We start from the raw sequence: 24,858 nt of genomic DNA, 5'->3' as shown, positions 1-24,858 counted from the left end.
GCAGGCTCAGAGTTTGAAGCATGTATTGAAAACTGTCTGTGGCTGTGTCTTATAGCCATATTCCAACTGTCAGGTTTACTAGGGTTATGTCACTGTTGTGTTTTTGCCTTGCCTTCACCTGTTGTGACATAAAACACTTGAGTAGGAGTTAAAAAAAATACTGCTGGAGAGCTGTGCCATAGTTACTTTGAAGTCATTTTAATTCAATTCAAAACAGTTCAAACGAGTGTATCAAATATTCACAATTGTTACTTGTTGAAAACAAAAATTAAATAAAGTGCTACTGGTTTAAGCGCCAGTATAAATATTCATCTGGTGATGAGAACCAAAGCAAAAAGGATCGTTAGTCAAAATACATTTTGAAGAAAATCATTCAGTGATAAAATGGCACCTTTCCCTAGCAATGTGATGAAAAACCACTGGTGAGATTAAAATACAATTAGTTTACAATAAATAGTCAAAAACTGTGCTTCATGACTTACACCTATTTGTGTCTGTATATGGACAACAGTAAAATATTTTTACATCATTATTTTAACATTTCTTCACATTCTGATTAATGAAAATAAACTATATCATTTATTATTGTTGACCACAGACACAGACTTAGGTGAAAATATTAATTTTGCTACTGTGAAGAGCTCTTAGAGTACACTTAACATGATAAGTGTCCTCGTATGTGGCACTAATGGCCAGCACTGACTGTGCACCCCGTACTGGCCCCTAAGCCCAGAACTGCTTCAGACAAGCACTCCCTCAGTGAAAACACAAGTGGATCACAAGGAAAACCAGATGTTAACCACTAAAAAAAAGGCTGAAGTCAAATAAAGTTAGACCCCAAGTTTAAACAGGTTTCTGACCAATAAGAATGTCCTGAGTTGACATTCATTCATGTTTTAATGGCTTCACCTCTATATGACTTTACTGGGAGTGGAAGAAATGCTGTTAATCAGATGTTTTCAGCGATTCTTACTTTTTACCACTTGGGACAGCGCTGAATTACGATGGAGTATTAGGGCTACATTGAGGGAAAAAAAATTCTTTGAGAAAGTCTTAATTTACGAGATTTAAGTCGTAAATTTATGAGAATAAAGCCGTAAATTTATGGGATTAAAGTCGTAGATTTATGAGAATAAAGTCGTAATATTCTAACCTGTTGTTTTAGAAGAGGAGAGCAAGTATAAGGACTTTTCAAAGTCCTTATACTTATGACAATGTGATGCTGATGTGCCAAAAGATTAAGTATCTCCTTGCTTGTAAAACCCGTTCTAAAAGTACAGTTCCACGAAATGCTCCACAGTCCTCATTTTAACAACTCTCCTGTTCTAAAACAACAATGTTAGAATATTACGACTTTAATCTTGTAACTTTACAACTTTATTCTCATAAATCTACGACTTTATACTATTGAAAGGTTCAACTCTGTGTGTTTGCCCTGCGATGAACTGGTGACCTGTCCAGGGTGTCAGCGGGTGTTGACACTTATGAGAAGGATAAAGTGTTAGACAATGAATTAATGAACAACAATAATATTAATAATAACTTTAATCTATCTGGGTGAATTTTAAGATGCCTGACGAAATTCAAAGTTTTTGAACCGACATCGTTTAACCTGGTGTCTCACCAAATCTAACATTTGGCTGCTTGTATATTCTCGCTCTACACCCTTGGTTCTCAACCTGTGGTAGGTGCACCACCAGTGGTACGCAATCTTTCCCTGTCGGTACTTGAAAATCAGAAATACTGTTCTCCTGTTTATACCAAGGTATGTGATCAGAGTAGAGGTGAAGAATGCGTATAAATTGAAACAAATAAGAAAGATCTGCTGCTACCTCATGTGGTAATTGTATCACTTCGTTAAATCTGAATAAAGATCAAGTGAAAAATTAAACAAAAAGTGTTAAAGTGAAATTTAATAATTTCAAAGTCACAAAATAACACATTAACTAACACATTAACTTACTAATGGAGGCAGATCCAATATATCATTGATTTTATTATCAATGACATAAAATGATAAATTTGGTGAGTCTTTTGTTAAGTGGCTGAACTCTTTTTTTCTCTTGTGTCCTCACTAGTAGCCATGATTTCACTTAGTGTGAATGTCTCATGTGGTTCTTGGCTATATGAGACAGCAGGGGGCGCACACAGAACAGACATGCAGGTTCTCTGTGTCAGTACCACATACACCCACACTTCAAGTACCTGAAAGTAAGAATGAGGGTTTGTGTTTTTGCATTGTTGATTCAGATTAGCAGCCCCCTGCATTAGCCCTTCAGAAATACTACAATCTCATCTTAAATGTACTAACAAAACAAAAAAGACAACATTTACTGTACTGTGCATGTGCTCCACATCTACACTGTGCTCTTCAGCCACGTTTCGATCTCATCCTTGTTTTTCTTCAACCATTCAATGTTGTTCCTCACTGTTTCCAGTGCTTGCTGCCTGGGCATCTTCCCAGCACCGGCATCTGGTGTTAGACTGAAGAAATGCTCCATCTATTAGATCAACATGGAGAAACATGTTACAAGAAACATGAGCACAAACTGATACCTCTTAGCCACTCAAATGTAGGTGGGGCTTCAATTAATGATAATTTAAACGTTTTAATGGATCAAATCTGTGTAAACTGGGGATCTCCCTCTGTCTCCTTCACTGTATTCACTGTAAATGCTGGTAGTTTATTGAGTTTAGTAAATAAATTAAAGACAGAGTTGTTCTTCTAGCTGTAAGAGAGGACCAGTCTCGTAAGACAATGATGGCTCCCAAAACTGTCACATGCATTGTGATAACATGGTCCTGTTTTTGAGCATGTTAATTACTATATCAACTCGATTCTACTAATAGATACAGTATCTACTATATCTATTTGTAGAATCTGCAATCTAGCATAGACAGTGCTCGTAAATCCGTGTGAAACCAACACTCTTGGTGAACAAGCATTGCGCGTTCCTGTGCTCTGGAGGTGTGGCTTCTTTGTAACTCATGATATGCATAAAATTATAAAGCAAAAAAATGGAAGAAAAGGAAACGCAATAAATGATATCATCATGTAGTATGTGAAAAATATTGCATATTTTGATTTTTTTTATGTTCAAAATTGTGCAGTTTCATTTGATATAGCTTAAAAAATGTGTTTGCACATAAGGTGAAGACGGTTATTTATTTAAAGGTTGCATAAGGATAATTTGATCCCCTGTTTTTATACTGACATTGAAACTTACAGGGTGTTTTGTTGGGATCTGGTGATAAACATGTAGATATTTATATATTTATATAGATATAGAGCAGGGCCATTGGAATCTCTTTGCATGTTAAAAAAAAAACATTCACACTCTCCATTGTTGCATATTAAGCCTTTGAAACTATCTATAACTATATGCGAAATAAATAGAAGGAAGAAGAAGAAGAGAAAAAGTATGTACTTCAAACTTAACTCAAAGCCATTAAAGAATGTACAAGTGGCACTAATGCCAGTGCTAACCTTCCACAGCTGGACTTCTGTGTTGTACGTGGTGGTGATTTGATTAAGTAGACGACCAAGGTTCCTGTCATTGATGGTGTACCTGTTAAGAAAGAAAATTAATTATTTATTGGAGGGTTTAGATGTGTGTGACCCTGTGCCATGGTTGTACGAGCCATTAAACATAGTGACAATTACATCTTAAGGAAATCATCAGATCACTTAGGTCCTAAAACATGGGCTTACTTGTGGTTCCAAAGAGTCTGTAAGAGCATAATGGGAAGCAGAGCCTTCACTTACCAGGCTCCTCTCATGTGGAACCAGCTCCCAGTGACCCACCCTCACACAGGCACTGGTATAATTAATGGTCGTTAACCTTGTTATTTTTCTCCATAGTTTGTGTCTTTCTTTCCTTTCCTTTCTCTCTCTCGCTGTGTCCTCATCTTGCAGGTTGCAGGATCCAGATCCAGTTTTGAGGCTATTATTATTAATCTTACTATTATTATTATTGTGCTATAGTTGATATGAGTTGAATTTTTTTATCAACAATTTCTGCTACTGCTTGTATAAATGACATTGTAGTTCAATAAACGTGTCATCACTGTCTCAGAACTGTCCTGTATAAACTTATAACTCATCTGTGACTCTGTTTATGTGCACTCTCTGCGCTCTTCTGTGTGTATGTGTGTGTGTGTGTGTGTGCCCGACTCTTCTCCAGCAGTAAATACAGTCAGATGGCTCTCACTGGTGTGGCAGAATTGTGCATTTCCTTCTCAGAAAGTATTTAGGTTAAGTTGCTGGTTGCTTAGACAGGCGGAGAACATTTTACGGGATCCCCACAGATCCAAAGAGATGGTGAAGGGGAATCGCTTCTATGAAACATGCTCACAGTGAGCAGAAGAAGATGGAGCGATGGGAACAAACACAAGCAAAGTGATTTTGTGGGTAATGCTCAGTAAATAATGGACTCATTCTAACTGACATACAAGTCTGTGACGATAGCACAGCAACTACTTACATTACACTGCCTGTTGCTAATGCTAATGTTATGCTAGTGTGGAGTTTGCATGCTCTCCTGGTGTGTGAGTGGGATTGGCTTGATCCCCCGTGACCGTCGTATGGAGGATAAAGTGGTAGACAACTTGACCATATTTCTGCTATAACCAGGTGTATTACCAAGTTGCTATAACCAAACAGTGACTAGTTATCTACATATGTCAGCTCTTTGCCTCATTGTACTGACCTGTTGACCAGATAATCCCAGTTCAGTGTGGTCCAGTCCCAGGCCATGCTCTGTCCCAGTGGGTTGTATGACACGTATCGCACCACAGTGAACACATCTTGACTCCTCACCACACTCTCATTTTTCGTGGCCTCCAGGAGCCTTTAGGGCACAAAACACAGATGGTTTTCTTTCATCACAACCTACAGTCTATCCTGTAAAAATATGTTGCAAATATTGCTCTGCAGACAGAATAATACATAATGCACTGGCCCTGAATGAAAATGTAAAAAAGAATCTTTAAATTACTTGAACAAAAGATCCACATCCCCCACGGAAGCCAGTCCATACAGAAGCTTGTCCTTCTCTTGAGCCAAAGTAGAATCTATGTACTTCTGGAACATTGTCTTCCACTTGGCCTCACTGTTTGAGTTCTTCATGCCATATCGGTAAACCAGCAGCCTCAGGTTCACTGCTACGTCGCTGCGGGTAAAAGATCATGAAGGTTTTATAACCATTTACCAATGATGAAAAGCAACAATAAGTAACAATAAGTCGTCATAACACCGCTGCACAAAAATGCAGTGGCGGTGTTTTATACATGACACAAATACACAAGTGACGAGTTAAGTATTTTTTAGTTTACTGACTCATTCGAATCAATTTATTAAAAATATTGGTTCAGTACATCCTGCACGACTGGAACGCAGACTCCACCTGACACATTTAGTATCGACTCAGCTCACTTGGAACCTCACCAGATCAGGTACTATAAAAGTACCAGGTACCAGGTACTATCCTAACAGATCACTTAGGTCCCAAAATACAGTGGTTCTCAGAGTCTGTAAGAGCAGAATGGGAGGCAGAGCCTTCAGTTTCCAGGCTCCTCTCCCGTGGAACCAGCTCATATATTACAGTTCGGGAAGCGGACACTCTCTCTGTATTTAAAGACTTAAAACTTTCATTTTTAATAAAGCTTAAGTTTGAACTGGTTCAGGGAAACCTGGAACATCTCTTAGTTATGCTGCTATAGACCTAGACTGCTGGGGGATTTTCCTGTGGTGCACTCACACTCACTCTCTCACACTTAGGGTATGAATATGACTTCATTATATTTCATTAACCTTGTTCTCTCTCTCCCTAGTTTGTGTCTTTCCTTCCTTTCCCCTCTCTCTCTCTCTCCATATCCATTGATTAATTGAACAGGTGTCTTCTTATAAATATTTAGGAGTTATGCCAGTTACGCCACCCTATAATAGACACCTCACTTGGACTATATTTGTAAGAAGATCCAAAAGCGTGTCTACTTCCTGCATAGACTGAGATCCTTATGGCTCTGGTTTAAATGTCAATTATACAGTGTGCTGTTACATTGTAGCACGGTCACTCACTCACATATTCACACAGTGCATCTATCTCACTCCACCATTGAGCAACCATCGCCCCATGGAAAAAAATATGGTTAATATGGTTAATTAATATGGTATTACTTTAACTGACTTCCATTACATGACGATATTCATATTATCATATCATAATAATATTCAGTTCTGTAATAGCATGCTTTGTATCAAAGGGGCGGTATAAATAAAGTCTGACTGATGATACTTTAAACCATTGTGGCAGCTATAGAGCCACACACATGTTGACAATCAAAAGACAGTGTGTGCTGATACCTGAGACTTCCATCAATCCAGCTGTCAAAAATACGGGAGGCTTCAGCCAGAGCCTTCTCATCTCCCATCTGACATGCAATACTGAGCACGGTTTCCCTCAGTAGCCTGTCAATCACAAGTTGGATTGTCACTGAGACACGAAAAAAACAGATTTGTACAATCATACAATATACAATTAATTTCTAGTGTACTGTACCTTTCTGTCTGTGTGCCTGTATCATCCCATCCATATTGTGTTGCGATTGCGTTAACATGGCCAAGAAAGAGTTTCTAAAAGAAATAGTGATTTGGATAATTAGAATCACAATCTGTTTCATCCTATTCCTAGTATGAACATCACTCCTCTTCATTTAAAACAATGTTTATACTGTTGTTATAGCAAAGTTAAATGTGAGAGCTAATTAGCAGTATGCTTACCTGAAACATTTTGTAGAGATCACCTGACAGCATGTCCCGAACATAGGCGATAGAAGAGGCCACGCGGTCCCACACTATGTAGTCAGTCTCATTGGTCAGGTACATGGTCAGATTGAAGGCATTACCATAATCTATAATGTCTGCCCTGGACAGTGACATGAAAACACCTATTACAGTCTTTGTATGTGATTGACCACATACAGTACGGTGTGTGTGTGTGTGGGGGGGGGGATCTTACCTTGACAGTGCAAAAACGTCATCAATATAACTTGTACGATCAGCTGCATCAAACACCTGTTAACGAGGAGATTAACACACATAACAACACAATATGAAAGCACAGACATAATACTATAGACAACTTATTTGTTGTTTTTGGCTTCTTTTCCCATCCGCAGGTACCTGTGACACCTAGGCTGCAGGATCCAGATCCAGTTGTGAGGCTATTATTATTAGTAGTATTTTCATCATTATTATGCTATGATTGAAATTGATATCAGCTACTGTTTACATTAATGGTAAACACTGGTGTTTGCTCATGGAGTGTTGGTTTTCTCTTTGTAAAATGATACAGATTTTGCAACAGTAGCTCAAGTCATCTTCCAGCTTGTATAGGTTGTGGTTTCAATTCCTGGCTCTGCTAGTCTACATGCTGATGTGTCCTTGGGCAAGACACGTAACCTTAGTGAATGGGTGTAAATGGCAAAAACTCTGGTTTAATGCAAATTTTAGTGGTTAAGACTAGAACTAACCCTAACCTAATTCCAGTCCCAATCCCATCTGACATAGGGCCAAAGGCGGGGTACACCCTGGACAGGTCACAACACTAACTATTTAGCATAATCATTTTTTGCGTAGTGTCACTTTAATAAATGCTTTCAGCACCTAAAGAGCAATGTTCCATAAAGTGTATTAAACTATAGATACATGTTCATTTATATACAAAAAAATATATCTTATTTAAACAAATCATAGAAATCATTTGATAAACATGATCATTATTTTCTCCATATATCAATATGACAGGTTTATTGTCTTGGGTTGATATTTATACATCACTTTTTTAAACAATGTTAAAACTTGTTAAACACAATGTCTTCGTTTTTCTCTCCACAAAGTCTCCACAGGACTTCAGGGTTTTCATTTTTGTAATAAACAAATAAATAAATAAATAAAGTGACAGCTCTACCTTGTGGTTGCGCTTTAGTTGTTCACTGATAGTGTTCCACATATGCACATCATGGTTGACTCTGTAGAATCCTATGTGGTCGTTGTTGACCTTCAACAGACCGTCCACTGTGGGTGTGTAGTTAGTGATGACATGCTCTGAAAATCAGCACAGTCTGTGTCAGCGTGTGATATATGTTTTGAAAATATTCTTTTCTGAACATCATCACACATCACACTTATTAGCATAATACCATTGCTGCTCTTGTCAAACATGGTCAGCATTGTCTTGCTGCTTTTTACAGACTGCCATTTTACAGGAAGTGTCCACTTGTACCTGTGACAAAACACAGTCAATATAATTAATGCTGTGATATACAAAAACAAAGTAAAATTTGAATGTCGGTTAAAGTGTAACTAATAGTTTCAGGTGTAGATATGTGTATCTAGTGAAGTGAAGTATAACATTTTGCCATTGACTTTCTTAGTCCGGGCCAAACGGTGGTGTAGTGGTTAGCACTCTCGCCGGGTTCTCCGGAGAGTTTGCATGTTCTCCCTGTGCGTGGGTTCTCTCCGGGTTCTCCGGCTTCCTCCCACAGTCCCGGAGAGTTTGCATGTTCTCGCTGTGCGTGGGTTCTCTCCGGGTTCTCCGGCTTCCTCCCACAGTCCAAAAACATGCAATGTGGGGATTAGGTGAATTGGACACTCTAAATTGACCGTAGGAGTGAGTGTGAGAGTGAATGGTTGTTCTTCCTTCCTCCTCTATCCATTACTCAGCTTTTTGGTTTTGATCGGTCTCTGCAGACCGCATCTTTGAATATTTCACACTTAGCGACCGCTGATCAAATGTTCAAAATCAAATTTTCTGGTCCACATGTGTTTTGTGGATTCAGAGAGGGCATATGACCAGTTCCCCAGGGATGCTCTGTGGGAGGTGCTGCAGGAGTATGGCGTATGGGCATCTGAAGGCGTCCCCCAGGGCAAATACAGGACACGCTAGAGAGATTATATATCTCGGTTGGCCTGGGAACGCCTTGGTGCCCCACCGGGAGAGTTGGTTGAGGTGGCTGGGGAGAGTGTCTGTGCCTCATTGCTGAGACTGCTGCCTCTATGACCCAGGCCCATATAAGTAGTAAAAATGGTGACAACTAAACTCAAATGTTATGCTGTTTCAACTGCTCCAGTGTGTGCATCCTGCAAATACTGCACATAGTCTTGGACCAATTATTAATGGTAGTTTTGACCTCTTATTTGCATCTCTTACTCAAGAGGTGAAGGGGGCATGCTGGCATTGGCTTTAGGATCCAGGAGGAAACGCCTCTGTGTCAGTTTGGCATCAGTCTCCGACACAGACACATCAAGCACAGGATAACCCATCTGTTTGGTCCATGTGTCCATGACCTCTGCAACTGGCAAGCCACTCACCTAGATACACAAAGAGGACACATGGCTAAAGTTCAGAGAAAATTCCCAGACAGAACTTAGAGGAAACACATTTTGGGAACTTTGCCTTTGTCTATTATATCTGAGAGTGAGATTTTCAGAATAATTTCATATTTCATGTCTGTGTGTAAGGCTGTGTTTATACTGCATATTGTAAGTGACCCAATTCGGATCTTTTCCTCCCATGTGGCATAATTCAGAAAATGACCAAGTCAGATATTCATCAGTCTTAGGGCTCATTCATATATGGAAATAAAATAAAAAGATATGAATCTGATGCATTTATGACTACAATCTAAGCAGACAGATCAATTCGACTTGGGATTCCTTAAAAATAAGACAGTGGCAAAGGATGTAAATACACGTTTACACTATTGATGGTCACATTACTCCGCTACAGTGGAAGACAAGGACTCAAGCCAGTGGACTCAGGGTCACTTTTGAAAGAAAATATAAGCAAGTCCCGCAGTGTGAATACAGCTTAAAAACTTAAAGTAGCTTGGTTAGATTATTTTAGCATAAATACTGGAAGTAGTACCTTAACTTTAGGTTTGGTAATATGGCGGCAGATCGGGCTGAAAGTGTTATTCCTACAAAAACAAATGTTGTATTTGAAAAAAAAAATTGTATATATATTTTTTGATCTTTGAGGTTTTATTATTTCTGTTGCAGAGCAAATATTTTCAGATTCAAATCTCTTTTTTACAGTTTAAAATCTTTTTTTTAGTTTAAAACTTGTTTTTTCAGCTTTAAGCTTTTGGCCCAGATCAACTGTGGGGAGAAATGAATCATGACTTCCTCCTGTCATGTTGCCTTCAGGAAACTCAAGAGCTAAGAGGACGATGGCTAAATGCCTTCTACAAACCATGTTCAGGTGACTAGTAATAAACAAATAAAAGTAATTCACAAATTTTCATTTTAAAAAGTTGTGTTAGAAAACACTTGAAAAAAAAAATATATTTGAGGAGCGGTAAATAAGCCCAGTGCAGTTCTAGCAACTGATTTGTAAGTCTGTGTGTAAATGTTCAGAAACTATTGGCCATTTCCACTATGGACCCGGCTCACATCGGCTCGCCTCGGCACGACACGGCACGGTTTAGGTTGCATCTCCACTACAAAAAAAGTAACTGCGGTGACACACAAACTAGTAACAAGTAACTTGTAAGTTGCAGTCTTCAGTGTAACTAAATCAAACACTAGAATCCATCCACCTATTATCTACCTCTTTATCCTCAACCGGAGGGTCGTGCAAGGTACCGTGCCAATCTCAGCTGTTATAGGGCGATAGGCGGGGTCAGTTAATTAAAAATAATTGTCATTGGACTGAAATACAGCGACAGGGTTTGTGATAAATATTTAGATTTTTGACATTTCCCCAGTAATTGTTGGTGATCAACCCACGTTTTTAGGATTGTTAAGTCTTTTTAACTTATCTACAGTTTGGCACTGTCCAGCTTGATTTCTGTGTCGGACATCTCTGTGACCAATCAGTGGCCGGCCGGCAGTCTGGCAATGGCATGCATAGTACCTACTCAGTGCGCTTGGAATTCGAGTCGATGGAAACATGGAAACAAATGTGTTGATCTGTTACAGTGAACATTCTGAGCTGTTGACAGAAGTGTGTTTTTTTGACAGAAGTGCTTTTCTACTATTTTTTCTACTGCAGATACAGTACGCCCCTTAAACACAGATATGACACATGATGCTCACATTCATAACCAAAGAAAATGTGCATTAGGCTCTCTGACAACTAATCTAGCCTTGCATGGAGAATTAGTATAAGTTCCAACATACATTGGCGAGAGATGCCCAGAAGTTGGCTGTTTTGGCATTCATGAAGTAGTAGTCTTTCAAATATTTCTGTTAGAAAAATGAAATAAACAGACAAACAAAAACAGGCAGTCATTACATCAACGTAGTACATAAAATATAATTAAGTGTTAATTATATTTAATAAATTGTACATCATTTCAATGTAGTTGCAGCAGAGTCTGACTTACTCGACAGCCATCTCTGAACATATCTTTGCCCATCCAGTCCTCCAGCATCCTTAGAATGGATGCTCCCTGAAAAGAAATGGATCATTTCCATTACAAAGACTATTTTGTTGCATGAGACACAATGAATTGTGCCTGTATCTCGTTGGTAATGAACCAGCCATCATACCTTGCTGTATGAGATGGCATCAAACACAGAGGTGATCTCTGCTGGAGTTGAGACATCAACTATGATTGGATGTGAGGAGAGGAGGGCGTCATCCACCATTACAGGAAGTACATCACTGATGATCATGATGTCTCGCTGTGGACAAAGGGTGGACAGAAGGCTCACTTCAGAGTACAGAAAACGTTAAAGTGACAGTGTTACTATGCTGAGGCAACTCACCATGCCCCATGAAGGCTCAGCCTCCTCCACACCTATGTACTCAAAGAAACTGGCAAAGCCCTCATTCAGCCAGAGGTCATCCCACCAGTCCATGGTCACAATGTTCCCAAACCACTGGGAAAAGATGACGCAGCATAAGCATGTATGTGAGGTTTTTACTTCTTAGGTGCCAAACACTGTCTTTTAAAAGTGGCAGACCAAAACTGCCATCTGGGATGTCTGTAACCAGCTTAGGACCGGGAAATAATATCATAACACAGTATCCAGCGGCATCTAAGACATATAGAAAAGACACAGCCTCCCCATGGACATCTCTTGCCAAGGCAAACTCATGTGGTGGCAGCTTACCATTGCATGATGAGGAGCGAGTGGGAGCAGACAGGGGGAAATATTATTAAAGATCCGAAAAATAAAATAAATCCTTTAATTTAATTGTATTTATTCTGGCTGAGGATGTTTCATGGTTTAAAAATCATCCAACTCCAGAAAAAACCAAGATCAAGCCATTTGAAAGTTGTTTAAAATGGAATTCCACTCTGAAATTCACAGCTGTGTCCAAGTACTCTTTTTTTCCAATAAAATATCAAAGGGATGGACCACACATTGATGACATCAAAAGCAAGTTACTATAGCCACTCATAGTAAATATCCTGATTGTTGCATCTCATTTCCAGTCAAAGATTGAGCAGCATCTTAAAGCATCGATTTTTAGGAGCTTTTCCTGCCAACGTGGCACTTTGAGCAAACCGAGTCAAGTGACATCCAAAGCCTTCAATTCTTCAAAGCCTAATGTGATGCTACAGATTTACAGAAGCTGCTGGAGAAAGTCTAGTTTTCGCTCAGATTCCACATAAAACAAAGTATAAAATATAGTATCTTTGCTGCTATTTACTGTTTTGTCATTGTTTTGGTCTGGGTTGGTGCGTTTCTACGTGGCAACGTTTGGCCAGTGTGTCCTTTAAGACAATGACAGTGACGGGGAGGTGGGGCAACCGGGTTATAGGCAGGTATCAGAAGCTGCAGTAATGACAGTCATGGCATTACGCCAGTTTAGTGAGTGTAAATACAAAGACAAAACCAAAAACCGGAGTGAATCTGGAGCAGCACAATGATCAGATACAGTCAGTCTGTCAGGTTCTGTGATATATTGCCCAATCTCTGCGGATGTAAAGCTTGAAAACTGCTATTGCTGCTGTTTACTTTTCAGTAGCTTTTGCCAAGATGGCAGTGTGAGCAAAGTGAGTCACGTGACATCCGTAGCTCTATAGCAGGGGTGTCAAACATACGGCCCGGGGGCCAGAACCGGCCCGCCAGAGGGTCCAATCGGCCCACAGGATGAATTTGTTAAAATTTCACACTAATCTAAATGTAATGTCAAATGCTCCAGATACCCGTGACTAAATGTTTGTGCCTTTATAGATCCAGTGTGCTGTGTAAATAGTACATTTAGGCATGATATTATTGAAATAGCACTTCTATTTCTCAAGAAATTTCATGTTTTGTAAAATTATCCTTCAGTAAATGTAAAACAAAGGAGAAAAAACATAGGTTATTATTTTACTATTTTTACTGGTCCGGCCCCCTTGAGATCAAATTGTTCTGTATGTGGCCCCTGAACAAAAATGAGTTTGACACCCCTGCTCTATAGGAACATCCTCTCCCTCTAAACTGCCCTTTGATTCTGATTCATCGCACCTATATAGTAGCTGCAAACCAGGTCTAGAAGAACCTAATTAGCAGCAAATAAAGTGATTCTCAAGATATTGTGAAGTTTAACAATCTTTTTAGACTCTTTTGGACGTCAATGCATCACAATATCGCAGGCGGAGGTGCGCATGTGAGAATGCTATTTGCAGATGACCTCATCTGTGTAAAATTATATTAAATATTATCATGCTGGGGGTGGACAGGAGAACTGGATGCGAACTGGCAATCTTGCTGTAAGGCAACAGTGTTTGCCATTTGTGTGTGAACATCCTCTCAACTCTGCCTCTGATTGGCTTACCAGTAAATTTCACTTCATCATTATTTATGTCCCGCCCCCTTCACCAAATAAAATAAAATAAAAAAAAAATTGCAACTCCTACGCAGCTGAGAGAGCCTGATCAAATGTAAACAGCTTCAATGAGTTTAATTAGATTAGATTAGAGATTTTGTGATATCATGTCTTACTTTACCTCCCGCTCTTGCGTTTATCCTTTATTACCCACACATGCAGCTAACGACGGGGACACATGACACAGCTTTCGTTGTCGTTAATGATTTTGAAAAGACTTTGAGTACACATTAACAAACTGGTTTCAGCAGATTTTCTTTTATGACGACTGAAAGACGATGATGAAGGATCCCAGATTACATGATTTGTCAAACCAACTGAAGTCAACTGAACGCATCAAACTCTCATGAGAGCGACCATGTCAAGTTTAAAGAAAACATCGCCATTATTGTTTTGACTTCCTGTCGTCAACGTCTTCTAATGCTATTTCCTGTGTCCCACCTACTATGTGTTTGTAGTTGGGTCAGTAGTTACTACATACTATCTAATTGTGTCCATAGTTCAAACCAGAGTTGGGTCAGATCTGTTACCCTCACACACTTGCCAGTGTTTACCCCTCACACTCAAACAGATTTCTGTGCCAAATAGTCTGTCCCCAACTCGTGCTGACTGGTGCATTTCAGTTTGTATTGTGCAGTAAGCAAACAAATGAACTCTTATCAATATCTTACTGAGGCATCAACACAAGAGTATTCGGTCATTATTGTTCCAGTAACTTTTGTCGGTTCATAAAACATTATTGACTACCTTGAGGTGTCTTATCTTTGGAAGGAAAAGTGCATGCATCATACATCATAAAAAAAAATCTTTGAAGAATAACTCAGGAAGCTTTTGTAGTCTTGAACTCTGAACTCACATTTTACTGCTCTTTAGTGAAATAAAGATAAAATCATCAAAGAATTACCAAGCAACAGTGACTTAACCTGATATATTGTCACATGAGACTAAATTGCAACATGACCGTAAAACTATAACAATAAGACAATATACTCTGTTTTATTACCTCCACGAAGGAGGTTATTTTTTTGACTGCGTTTGTTTTTCTGTGAGCAGCATAACTCAAAAAGTAAAAGCATTTAGTTGATGGCCTGATTAAACTTTTAAAGTTTTTAAAATTAAATTAAATTAAATTAAATTAAATTAAGTTAAGTTAAGTTAAGTTAAGTTAAGTTAAGTTAATATAAATTAAATTAAATTAATTGACTATGTATTAATGCTATATACAACTACATTAAAACTGAATCAAACATTTGACTGGATAGGGAGTGGCAACAATTGGTCCTGAAATAAGTCGTAGTCAAAGAAAAATAGGCTATAATATAGGGTATAAATAGTTGCTACTACAAACACAAATAGATAAAGTAATATTTCTGATTGTGGTAATTTTGTGGGTGTAGAGATTTACCAGCTTTTATTGTAATATGTATATATTTAGACAGTGGTACCTGGTGCACCAGCTCATGGGCAATAACACTGGCCACTCGCTGCTTGTTGTAGGAGGAAGACTGCTTCTCATCATACAGTAGGTTGGTCTCCCTGTAAGTGATGAGGCCCCAGTTCTCCATAGCACCAGTACCAAAGTCAGGGATGGCTATCTTGTCTGGAATAAAACAGAACAGAAGAGAAGTTCTTGATTAACTACAATATTACAATCAACATTAGAAGGTCTTCTCATAAGACTCCAGCAACAGTCCTTTTTGGACTGTGGGAGCAAACCACACACAGAAAGACCCAAAGTTGGACCAGAATCCAAACCAGTGACCTCCTTGCTGTGCGCATGCAACAATGCTAGCCACTGCTATGTCTTGTGAATCTAGTTTTTCCATTCTTGACCCAAAATCTATAAGACAGGGTAAACGGAGATGTTCATTTTCAATTTTTTACATAAATAATAACATAAATTTTACACTGTACATATTGGCCCCTTAATAGTATACTGTATTTGTAGCACTATATTTCACTTTTCAGTGTATTGTTTGTATTCCATAGTATTTTTGATTATATATTGTAGATTACCAACTGTCATGTAAATAAGCTAAACCTTAATTTCCTTTCTTATTCTTTCACTGCTATTAAAACGTGGAAAATATTTGGCTTGATCGCTTCCTACTGTAACCTAATCTGCATGTTTTTGGAGATTTGGAGAATCACTCACCACATCCATCATGCCTATATATCGACAGAAAAATATGATCATGTAAGATGGTCATGTCTCTATGAAGTCAGAAATACATATATCATATAACATAGAGAGGAGAAGTAAGTGCATTCTGCTTACAGATATAATCAACAACTTAAATTAGATTAACCAATCACTCATCAAGATCGAAAGAATAACAATGTTAAATATTACATACAAAGTATGTATTGTCTCTCCAATGTCTTGTATTCTTTGTGTGCTCATTCATTAGGGCTGTTTAGGGCCATTAACAGGGACTTTTAGATTTGTTATTCTTGTTTGTAAAAACTCTGTGACCCCAAACACAAAGCCTGTCATTCACTGTGATCACTGAGGTGGAAATGAAACACAGACACACTCATGACAAATGACACAAGGCAACTGAATGGCTTCGCCCATAATGACGTGCCATTGTGTTTATTGTCTGACTCTAAACTGGCAACCCGTCCAGGGTGTACACCTTTCACCCCATATACCCCAAATAGGTGAATGAATGTCTTACTATTTTTTAATACTTTTTTTTTTCCCTTGTTTTGTTTTTCTCAATGCTAAAGAGGAAATTCAGAAGCCTAGTTCTCTCTCAGATGACTTGATTTATATTCAACTGGAAGCTTTGCATGGAATTATTAATCTAGACTGACAAAAACGTGTTGCCTACCCCAGGTTTAACAAAGTATAAATCAGTACAAAAACAAATTATGTTAAAGAAAAAAAGATATGCATATGAAAACTTACCCAGTTTGGAGATGGAGTAGTCCATTTCGAAATATTCTTCAAAGTAATCAAAGATGATTTTGGTTGTGTTTGCTGCATACTCTGCAGTTTTTAACTGCGTTGGCTGGGCATAGATTCTCAACTGCAAAGTCACAGGGAGGAAAAACACACAGTGTGAGCATTTAAATACATTTGGCAGTATATATATGTGGTGGCACTGATAGTGACCCACGATGGTGAACTCACAGGAATTCCTCGAGCTGAAGTTCTTTCCACAAAGCCAAACTGGTGCACTGCAAAACATACCAAATAGGTGCTCATTGGGACAGACTTCTGAAAGGAGGTCTTCAGCTTATTGCTAAGCAATTGTTGAGGGGAGCCCTAGAGAGGCAGAGAAAATCAAGGTTAATGGGTTACTGTGGATGTCAATCGGCCTGTATTGGGTGGATCCTCTGGCCCAGAAACACAGGCACAAGATTGATTCCTCTACTTGTTGGTATTCACAGTGTTTGCTCTGCACTGGACCACCTCTGTCTGTGTTTTCCCCATCTGTGGGAGAGTTTGAGAAACCGTACTTATCTACGTACATCACAACATGGTCACAAGAATAACACTTTTACAAGGAAAACGGAGCCGAAATAACAAGTTGATTTTCTTCCTTCTTCTTTGTCAGTCAAAATCACTTGAATTGCCTTGAATAAAAGGCATTTGTGTAGCAACTCACATTGTTATTCAGACTGTAAACAAGAGAAAGCCAATGGGAACTTGACCTCGATATCTGTCTATGTGGGAAGCCTCAAATACAGGAGTCATTGCCCCAGAGAGGCTAATTTATCTTCAGACAATAAAGCTGATGTGGTTCTGGAAAAGAGTAGGAGTATTTTTTTTTTTGTACTGCGTTGCAGGCGTTTCCCCATCATTGTGACCACAAAGACTGAACAGCAGTTGTCCCATTTCTGATGGAGCTGAAAGTAAATCTAACACAAAAGTCAAACACTCTATGAAGATCAACACATAATTCTTACATTTTTATGAGAAAAATATTAATAAATTAATAAATACAATAGACTAGGTTCTGCTTTCTACAAATGTCGGGGCCATAGTGTACTCTCTTGAGAAATGTTTAATGTACACCACTACAAGTACTCCAGCAGTCAAAACATTGAAATAACATGATTTCAGAATGACTGAAATCTAGGGTCATACATTCTGTGTCTCCATGCTGAAGAGGTTCACTAGAGTCTGTGTGAGGTCAGTGTTATTATCCACCCATAGATAGACTAACTGCTGTTGTTATGCTCCTCAACACTTTCCAAGAAACAGCGAAGAAGTTGGTAACAATGGAAACTTGCTTGAGGTCATGCGAGGAGATCCACCGATACAAACACTGGTACAACTAAGTGCTCAAAGACTACAAGGAAATACAAATAAGCGTGAACTCCTGGGACAAAATACTGCCGCGGAACCTGATTTTAGTATGAATGGAACTGTGGCCATGTACACACATGCTGTAATGCAAAGTGGTTCTCTGTGGTTACGGAATTGGAAAGTGTGATAGTATGAAAGGATGTGCCTCAAGATGTTGCTAAGATATTACTAGCAAAACAACTGATATATCGTTGACTTGAGTCTTACCTGCAGTGGCATGTTGGACAGAGCACTATAGTCAGAATCATGAATGATGGAGATGTTGTATGTGGCCTTCTTGTTGGGTTCGTCGAAGCAGGGAAAAGACTTGCGGGCATCTGTTGGCTCATGATCAGTTGCAGCAATCTTCCTGTGATCAAATAAATTGCAGGATATGTTTGAGACTAGAGGCTTTACATTTAAAGACAGTTGCACATTAATTGACTTCCTGCTTTTCAATAATCCATCACAACTATTTCCGGTAAGCTGTCAGCCAAAGATGTTCTACTTTTGGTGTCTGCAGGAGTTACCCACAGCATCTATATCAGAGATTGTCATCGCTAATATTACTTTGCAATGTCCAGGTTTCCCTTTAGTGACAAATTACATGTTAAGGAGCTGATTTATATTGTTAGTGGAAGTTGTAAGTGATGCATATAGTCAATTGCGACGAAATATATATAGTCATTTCAACCCAACCCCTCTTTGAGAGAGACTTTCTCTACAGTCTGGTTTAACAACATGCTAACACAAGCAGCTTTAGTCATTGTTTTATTAGGCTCACATAACAGATGTGCCACTAATGTATAATGTTTGAAATTCAAACCAAGAACATGATATGCAATTCTATTATTTACTGTTTGAATTCCCTCCTATTGTGTAGACGACCTTGAGTCTGGATGATGGGAAGAAGATTGCGATGAGACCTAGTGTTGTACTACTCGAGATCGGTCTTTTTGAAGGTCTCGGACAAAGTGGACTCGGGATTTTATTTCAAGACCGGTCAAGACCACAACTGTGGGGATATCAATAAATTGCCTCTGCATTTTTGGATGAACTTGTTAATATCATTACTGATGATTTTGCATAAATCGTATTGCTTCGGGTACAACCAATAACTTGACTCATTCATCATTTGAAATTTCCCACAAAAGTGCATGTCAGTGACAGGAGACGAGGCCGTGAGAAGATGTCAGCCAACTCATCTATAATGAAATTTGGTTACCTGAACCACAAAGACTTTTTGTGCATAAATACCTGCAAATACCTAAAATTCTGCAAACCAAGGCTAACGGTCTTGGTCTTGTCTCGGTCTCGACCCCTCAAAGTCTTATGATAGTCGATACACTGTGGTCTTGGTCTCGACTTGGTCTCAGTTTAGGTGGTCTTGACTACAACACTAATGAGACCCATGACAGGAAAAGCCCAACGTACCCCACAGAAAACAAGATGTTTCCTGTGGGGCGTAGAGATTTCCTTGCACAGTCTATGTGGACAGCGCTCACTGCACTTGAAATATCAGTGAACATGCGGAATGCAGTTGTGCGCAGGTGTGGAGAAGCATCTTCACCTCTGGCATAAACAGGAGGAGAGATTTTGCCACCACTGTCGACCCTGCCAAACTGGAACGTTGGGCACCATCTGACGACATCAGCTCCAGGCCACTGTCATTCCATGGAGCGACTGCATGTAACGAAGAACCGACTTGTTCAACTCATTCAACTATTTGCGACTCTAGTTACCAAACCAAAGCAGATTACTCTTTCTAAAGAAGAGTCTTCAGGCCTCAACATAGATACAGCAGAGGAAACAGATGTGACTCAAACAATATCAACTAAGGTCAAGATAAGCTAACATTTATTGCAGTCATTACAGTCTTTGCGTAAAGTATAAGGCTGAATGAAATGGCTCAAAGGGCAAAAGATAGTGCATCATAAAATACAACATAAAACAGGACTACTAAAATGTGATGCATGTGACTACAGGGTGACATGTGCACACAGTAAAATAACATGATGGTATAATGAATGGTAATCGATGGTATAATGCTGATGCACTCTGCCTCATTTAGTAAGTTTTTAACAAATTTGAAATTATTGATGTAGACTTTATTAGGTGGGCCTTTTGTAAAATCTGTTTTTTCTTGTGTCCCCACTGCCAGTTGTCTCAAGGCACCACAAGTTCCAGAGAAACTCCTCAGCACATTTGCAGGATAATCCAGTTTTCTGCTTTCAGTTGATCGTAAATAGTTTGCATTTATAAAGCACTTTTCTAGTCTTGATGACCACTCAAAGCTGCTTTACACTACAGTTTCGCCATTCACCCTTTCACTCATTCACTCACACTACAGTGTATCTATGCCACGCATTTTCTATCACTCATCTTTCAAACCCATTCACACGCCAGCATAGCTTTCAAGTGTCTTTCAAGGACACAGCAGCATGTAGACTAGCGGAGCTGGGAATCAAACTTGCTTTGAAAGTATAACCCATTGTAATAAACAAAGTTCACAATTAGAATTAGTTTTCATTTACACACACACATTTGTGGTAGTGAATTTAACCCATCCTTTTTTACACCAGTACTGACCACATACAAAACAAATGCAGTAGCAGAGCAGTGAAGTGTCAGTGATTGGTTACGTTGCAAGGGCAATTCCCTCCTACTTGGCCATGGGCTGCCAAACTAAAGTGACCTCTAGAAGTGTCAAACTTTGCCCCATGGGAGGTTCGACCTTCAAATTAAAGTATAGACCACTGCAGATGACTCCTCCACCCCTGCCGTGCCTACACCAACATCAACTCAGCTGCCTTCCCTCTGCTGTCACCTCATCAACCCCCTGTCTCTAACAACTGAAGAGGTGGGTGCAGCGCTCAGGAGGCTTCAGCCAACGAAGGCGGTGGGACCAGATGGAGGCTCCTGAAGAACTGTGAAGGACAACTACCTGTCCCTCTTCAGAGGCTCTTCAATATGAGCCTTCGGATGGAAAAAGTCCCAGTACTCTGGAAGACTTCCTGTCTCATACCGGCCCCCCAAACTCCCCAAACCAGTGGCTGCAGATTGCTGAGGATCTTGACCCCCTCCAGTTTGCCTACCAGGAACACATAGGAGTGGAAGATACGGGTCTGTGCATGCTGCACCGGGCATCTTTCTACCTGGATATGCTCGGTTCATATGTGAGGATCATGTTCTTCGACTTCTTGAAGTACGTTCAACACCTTGCAACCCCTGATACTGTAGGACAAGGTCCTTGGTATGGGGATTGCTCCCTCCCTGACATCCTGGATCATGCACTTTCTGACGGCCAGACCACAGTATGTCAGGCTGGGGAGATGTGTTTCTCGGACATTGGAATGCAGCACTGGGGCTCCACAGGGGACTGTTTTGGCTCTCCTTCTGTTCACACTGTACACGTCGGACTTTTGCCACAACTCTGAGTCCTGCCACATCCAGAAGTATTCAGATGATACAGCTGTTGGACCTTGTGGGGTCCTTCACTGACTGGAGTATGAGGAACGGCCTCCTCCTGAACACTACCAAGACCAAGGAACTGGTGGTGGACTTCAGGAGATTTAAAACACCATGCCAGTCAGTCTGCATTCAGGGAGTGGAGGTTGAGACTGTACAGTCCTTCAAGTATCTGGGGGTCTATCTAGCCATCAAACTACAATAATCTATTAATAATCATTAAATAATAACAGTATCCTTGTAAAAAAAATCTGCGAAACTCAAGGTGCACTTGTCACATCCTCCTAAAGCTTTCCACTGTTTCACACAGTCCTCATGATTTCAATGTACATGCATAGCAGCCCCAAGGACAGTGAGCAGATTTCACACACTGATGAAGGACATGTGAAGTTACAGCTCAGGTTCGGACCTTGACAAGCGATGTGGGACCTGCTTTGTCTGCTATTCCCATAGTTAAATATTAATATTAAGCTTCCCCAGTGTTGTAATGATTAGTGGTTTCTTCTTGTTTTCAACATGTTATAAATGATAATGATAACAAACAGAAAAGATTCTTCAGAATGGTCTCACAGAAAAATGTGAATGATAAGTCACATAATGTACACAACGAAACACATTTTTCCATACGTGTCATAGCAAGTGATATAGTTCACAACATTGTAAGCATGAGGAAGAGGGGTTGGTGTGTAATCAGTGGTGAGACATCAGTTAGCAGTACCACTGCAGCCACGTTATTAAGGAGCTAAAACATTGAACCTTTTCACAAAAGTGCTGCCCCAAAATTAAGCTGAACACTTTTTATTATTATTATTATTATTATTGTTGTTGTTGTTGTTGTTGTTGTTATTATTATTAATATTATTATTATTGTTATCATTATCATCATTATTATTATCATTATTATTATTATCGTCAGTATTGTTTGTATTGCTCTTGTCACTCTGCTCTCTATTTGAATTTAACTTGCTTCGTTATTCCTTAGCATCCTCTTATTGGAGTGAAAGACTGAAAGACACCTATACTTGTATTGCAACCTCTCATTCTCATCCTTCACCACCACCTGGTAACTGCTGTTAATACACACAATAAAAATATGTTTAGTTTTATAGAAATATGATATGATGACTTCCTCATGTCACTATCTTATTAAGAAAAAGTCAAAGTGTCATTTCAGAGTACTTACTTAGTGCGACCCTCCTCAGTGTATATGACTCTGTAGAATCCTACCACAGAGCCATTGAGCCAGCCCTGGAAGTCCAGGCTAAGCACATACACCTCTCCTTGGGCAGTGATGGGCAGCATCTCTGCAGCCTCTACCACAACGTACTCCTGAGGTTTGTATTCAAAGCAGTGCTTCACCTGCAGCTCCTTCTGACCTCCCTCGCTGTTCAGCAGCTTCAGCCTGGGCACCGCACTGACAAACGTCTCCCTGATGTGGAGCCACAGATGGCGAGTGGCCTTGCTGACTTCCACGTGGATGTCCACGGTGCCCGTGTAGGTGTCGTCGCCAAAGTCTGGCTCCAGATTCAGGTCATAGTGGATGGGTTTCACGTAGCTGGGCAGACGGAAATTCTTCCAGTCTCCATTGGAGTCAGTGGACGGCTTGCAGGGCCCTCTGCCCAGCGGAGGAGGCTGTGTGGGCCCTGCTGTGGTGCCTGGCGTGGTGAGGGTGGGGAGGATGGTAGTCGTGTCTGACTTGGAGAGGCCCACCCCAAGGCCCACCGCCAAAGAGCACACCACCACCGTCACACAAATGATGACCACATGCATACCACGGATGCAGTAACGCTTCTGCTGCTTCTCCAAGTCCATGCTGTCAACCATGGTAGTCTCCAGACCTCAGCAGACTAAAGCACAACTTTATTGAGTGAAAAGGTGTAAATCTGATCTGAAGCCAGAGCTGTTGGCTTTGGCTCCTGGGGTATTTCTATTCGCTGTGTGAGTGGAATCCAACACTTCCCTCTGTTGTGCTGTGGGTTGAAGAGAAGAAGGAGGAGGAGAAGTGAAGAGAGGGGAATCTGTCAGACAGTGTAGAGAATCTCACTTTGAGCGAGAGATTTATTCTTTCCTCGGCTCTGTGAACACGCCTCCTCCAGTTAAACATCTACAAATCTAGTCTGCAAATCAACAGCAGAACTTTCAGTGTTTGTGTGAATGCATGGTCACTGGACATGAACTTAAACCTCTACATGCAAGTGTGCGTGTTCTTGTGTTCGTTACCTCTTAGGACCTTTTCTGTCGCAAACACTGTCAGGACCAGTGGAGACCAAAACCTGGTCCTAATGAGGCAGAATGTAATTTGTGAAGAACTGGTTAAGTTCAGGACTAAGATTTAAAAATTGTGGTTGGGACAAGGTTCAAGTTAGACTTAAGGTTATTGTAATGGATAACACTTTGTTCAGGACGTCCAAATGAGTACTGCAGTCAGTGCAGTGCTCTCAGAATAGCTGCACAAATCTGTGTGTGTGCCTGTATTCCAGGTATGACTCATCTTGTGGGGACCTAAATCTGTTTTCAGACTCATTATTGGGCCTTGTCTTCCTTATAGGACAAAAACAAGTCACCATAACATATAATTATTACGTTTTAAGGTGAAGACATGTATGATTAGGATGAGGTTCAGAGAAGCCAGAGAAGCCAATGTGTTTGTAGACCAAGACTTGATCTTAATGAGGCAGAACCTTATTTCTGAAGAATGTGAAAGTTTAGGGATAAGATTGGGGTTAGGTTAAGGTTATGAAAGTTTATGCAGTGTCCTAACAAGAATAGCTGTGTGTGTGTGTGTGTGTGTCCAGGTATTATTAATGTTGTTGGGACCTAAACCTAAACCACATTATGGGGAAAGCAAATCCCAATAACGTAAATTACTACTATTGTAAGGTGAAGATATGTTTTAAGGTTAGGTTGAGGTTAGGTTGAGGTTAGGGTTAGGATTAGGCCAGTAGTAATTATGGTTAAGGTTAGATTAAGTCTCCAGGAAATGAATGTAAGTCAATGCAATGTCTCCTCAAGTCATGAATGTCCAACGTGTGTGTGTGTGTGTGTGTGTGTGTGTACACACATCAGATTTATATTTCTATATTTCAGTGGAAGAGTGTGATGCTGTGGACTCTGCGCTGTCGACAGTGGATACGCAGGGGGCAGGGCTCTGTTGCTTGAACTGCCATCACTTTTTGCTCTTTTGTCAACAGAATCATGATTGCAGCAGCGTGAATGGCTGCAAAGACAATGGCTGCATTGTGCTGCACCACACTAACA

General features: G+C 39.9%; 1 protein-coding gene across 1 annotated transcript; it reads right to left on the bottom strand.

Annotated features, from left to right (window-relative positions):
- Window positions 1-177: 177 nt before the first annotated feature.
- Window positions 178-23,620, bottom strand: LOC122783320 (glutamyl aminopeptidase). Its single transcript, XM_044048042.1, has 20 exons — window positions 22,784-23,620; window positions 18,361-18,502; window positions 16,972-17,106; window positions 16,747-16,867; window positions 15,278-15,432; window positions 11,777-11,890; window positions 11,558-11,692; window positions 11,392-11,457; window positions 11,186-11,251; window positions 9,213-9,373; window positions 8,203-8,285; window positions 7,971-8,107; window positions 7,020-7,075; window positions 6,782-6,926; window positions 6,561-6,634; window positions 6,365-6,469; window positions 4,998-5,171; window positions 4,710-4,850; window positions 3,488-3,569; window positions 178-2,501 (listed from the first exon to the last, which is right to left on the bottom strand). Exons 1-20 carry the CDS (start codon window positions 23,422-23,424, stop codon window positions 2,358-2,360), a joined length of 2,877 nt encoding a protein of 958 aa, XP_043903977.1. The 5' UTR covers window positions 23,425-23,620; the 3' UTR covers window positions 178-2,357.
- Window positions 23,621-24,858: the final 1,238 nt, after the last annotated feature.

Source organism: Solea senegalensis, linkage group LG16, assembly GCF_019176455.1.
Source record: "Solea senegalensis isolate Sse05_10M linkage group LG16, IFAPA_SoseM_1, whole genome shotgun sequence".
Classification (NCBI taxonomy): Eukaryota; Metazoa; Chordata; class Actinopteri; order Pleuronectiformes; family Soleidae; genus Solea; species Solea senegalensis.
The sequence above is the reverse complement of the archived record's forward strand: the minus strand, read 5'-3'. Positions and strand labels throughout refer to the sequence as shown.

Excerpts from the sequence above, each read along its gene's own strand:
- LOC122783320 (XM_044048042.1), bottom strand. The coding sequence starts at position 23,424 with ATGGTTGACAGCATGGACTTGGAGAAGCAGCAGAAGCGTTACTGCATC. Across the intron at positions 11,252-11,391 it reads TGTTCAGAGATGGCTGTCGA|AAATATTTGAAAGACTACTA; the intron begins GTAAGTCAGACT and ends TTTTTCTAACAG. Across the intron at positions 9,374-11,185 it reads TCTGGGCATCTCTCGCCAAT|GTGAGTGGCTTGCCAGTTGC; the intron begins GTATGTTGGAAC and ends TTGTGTATCTAG.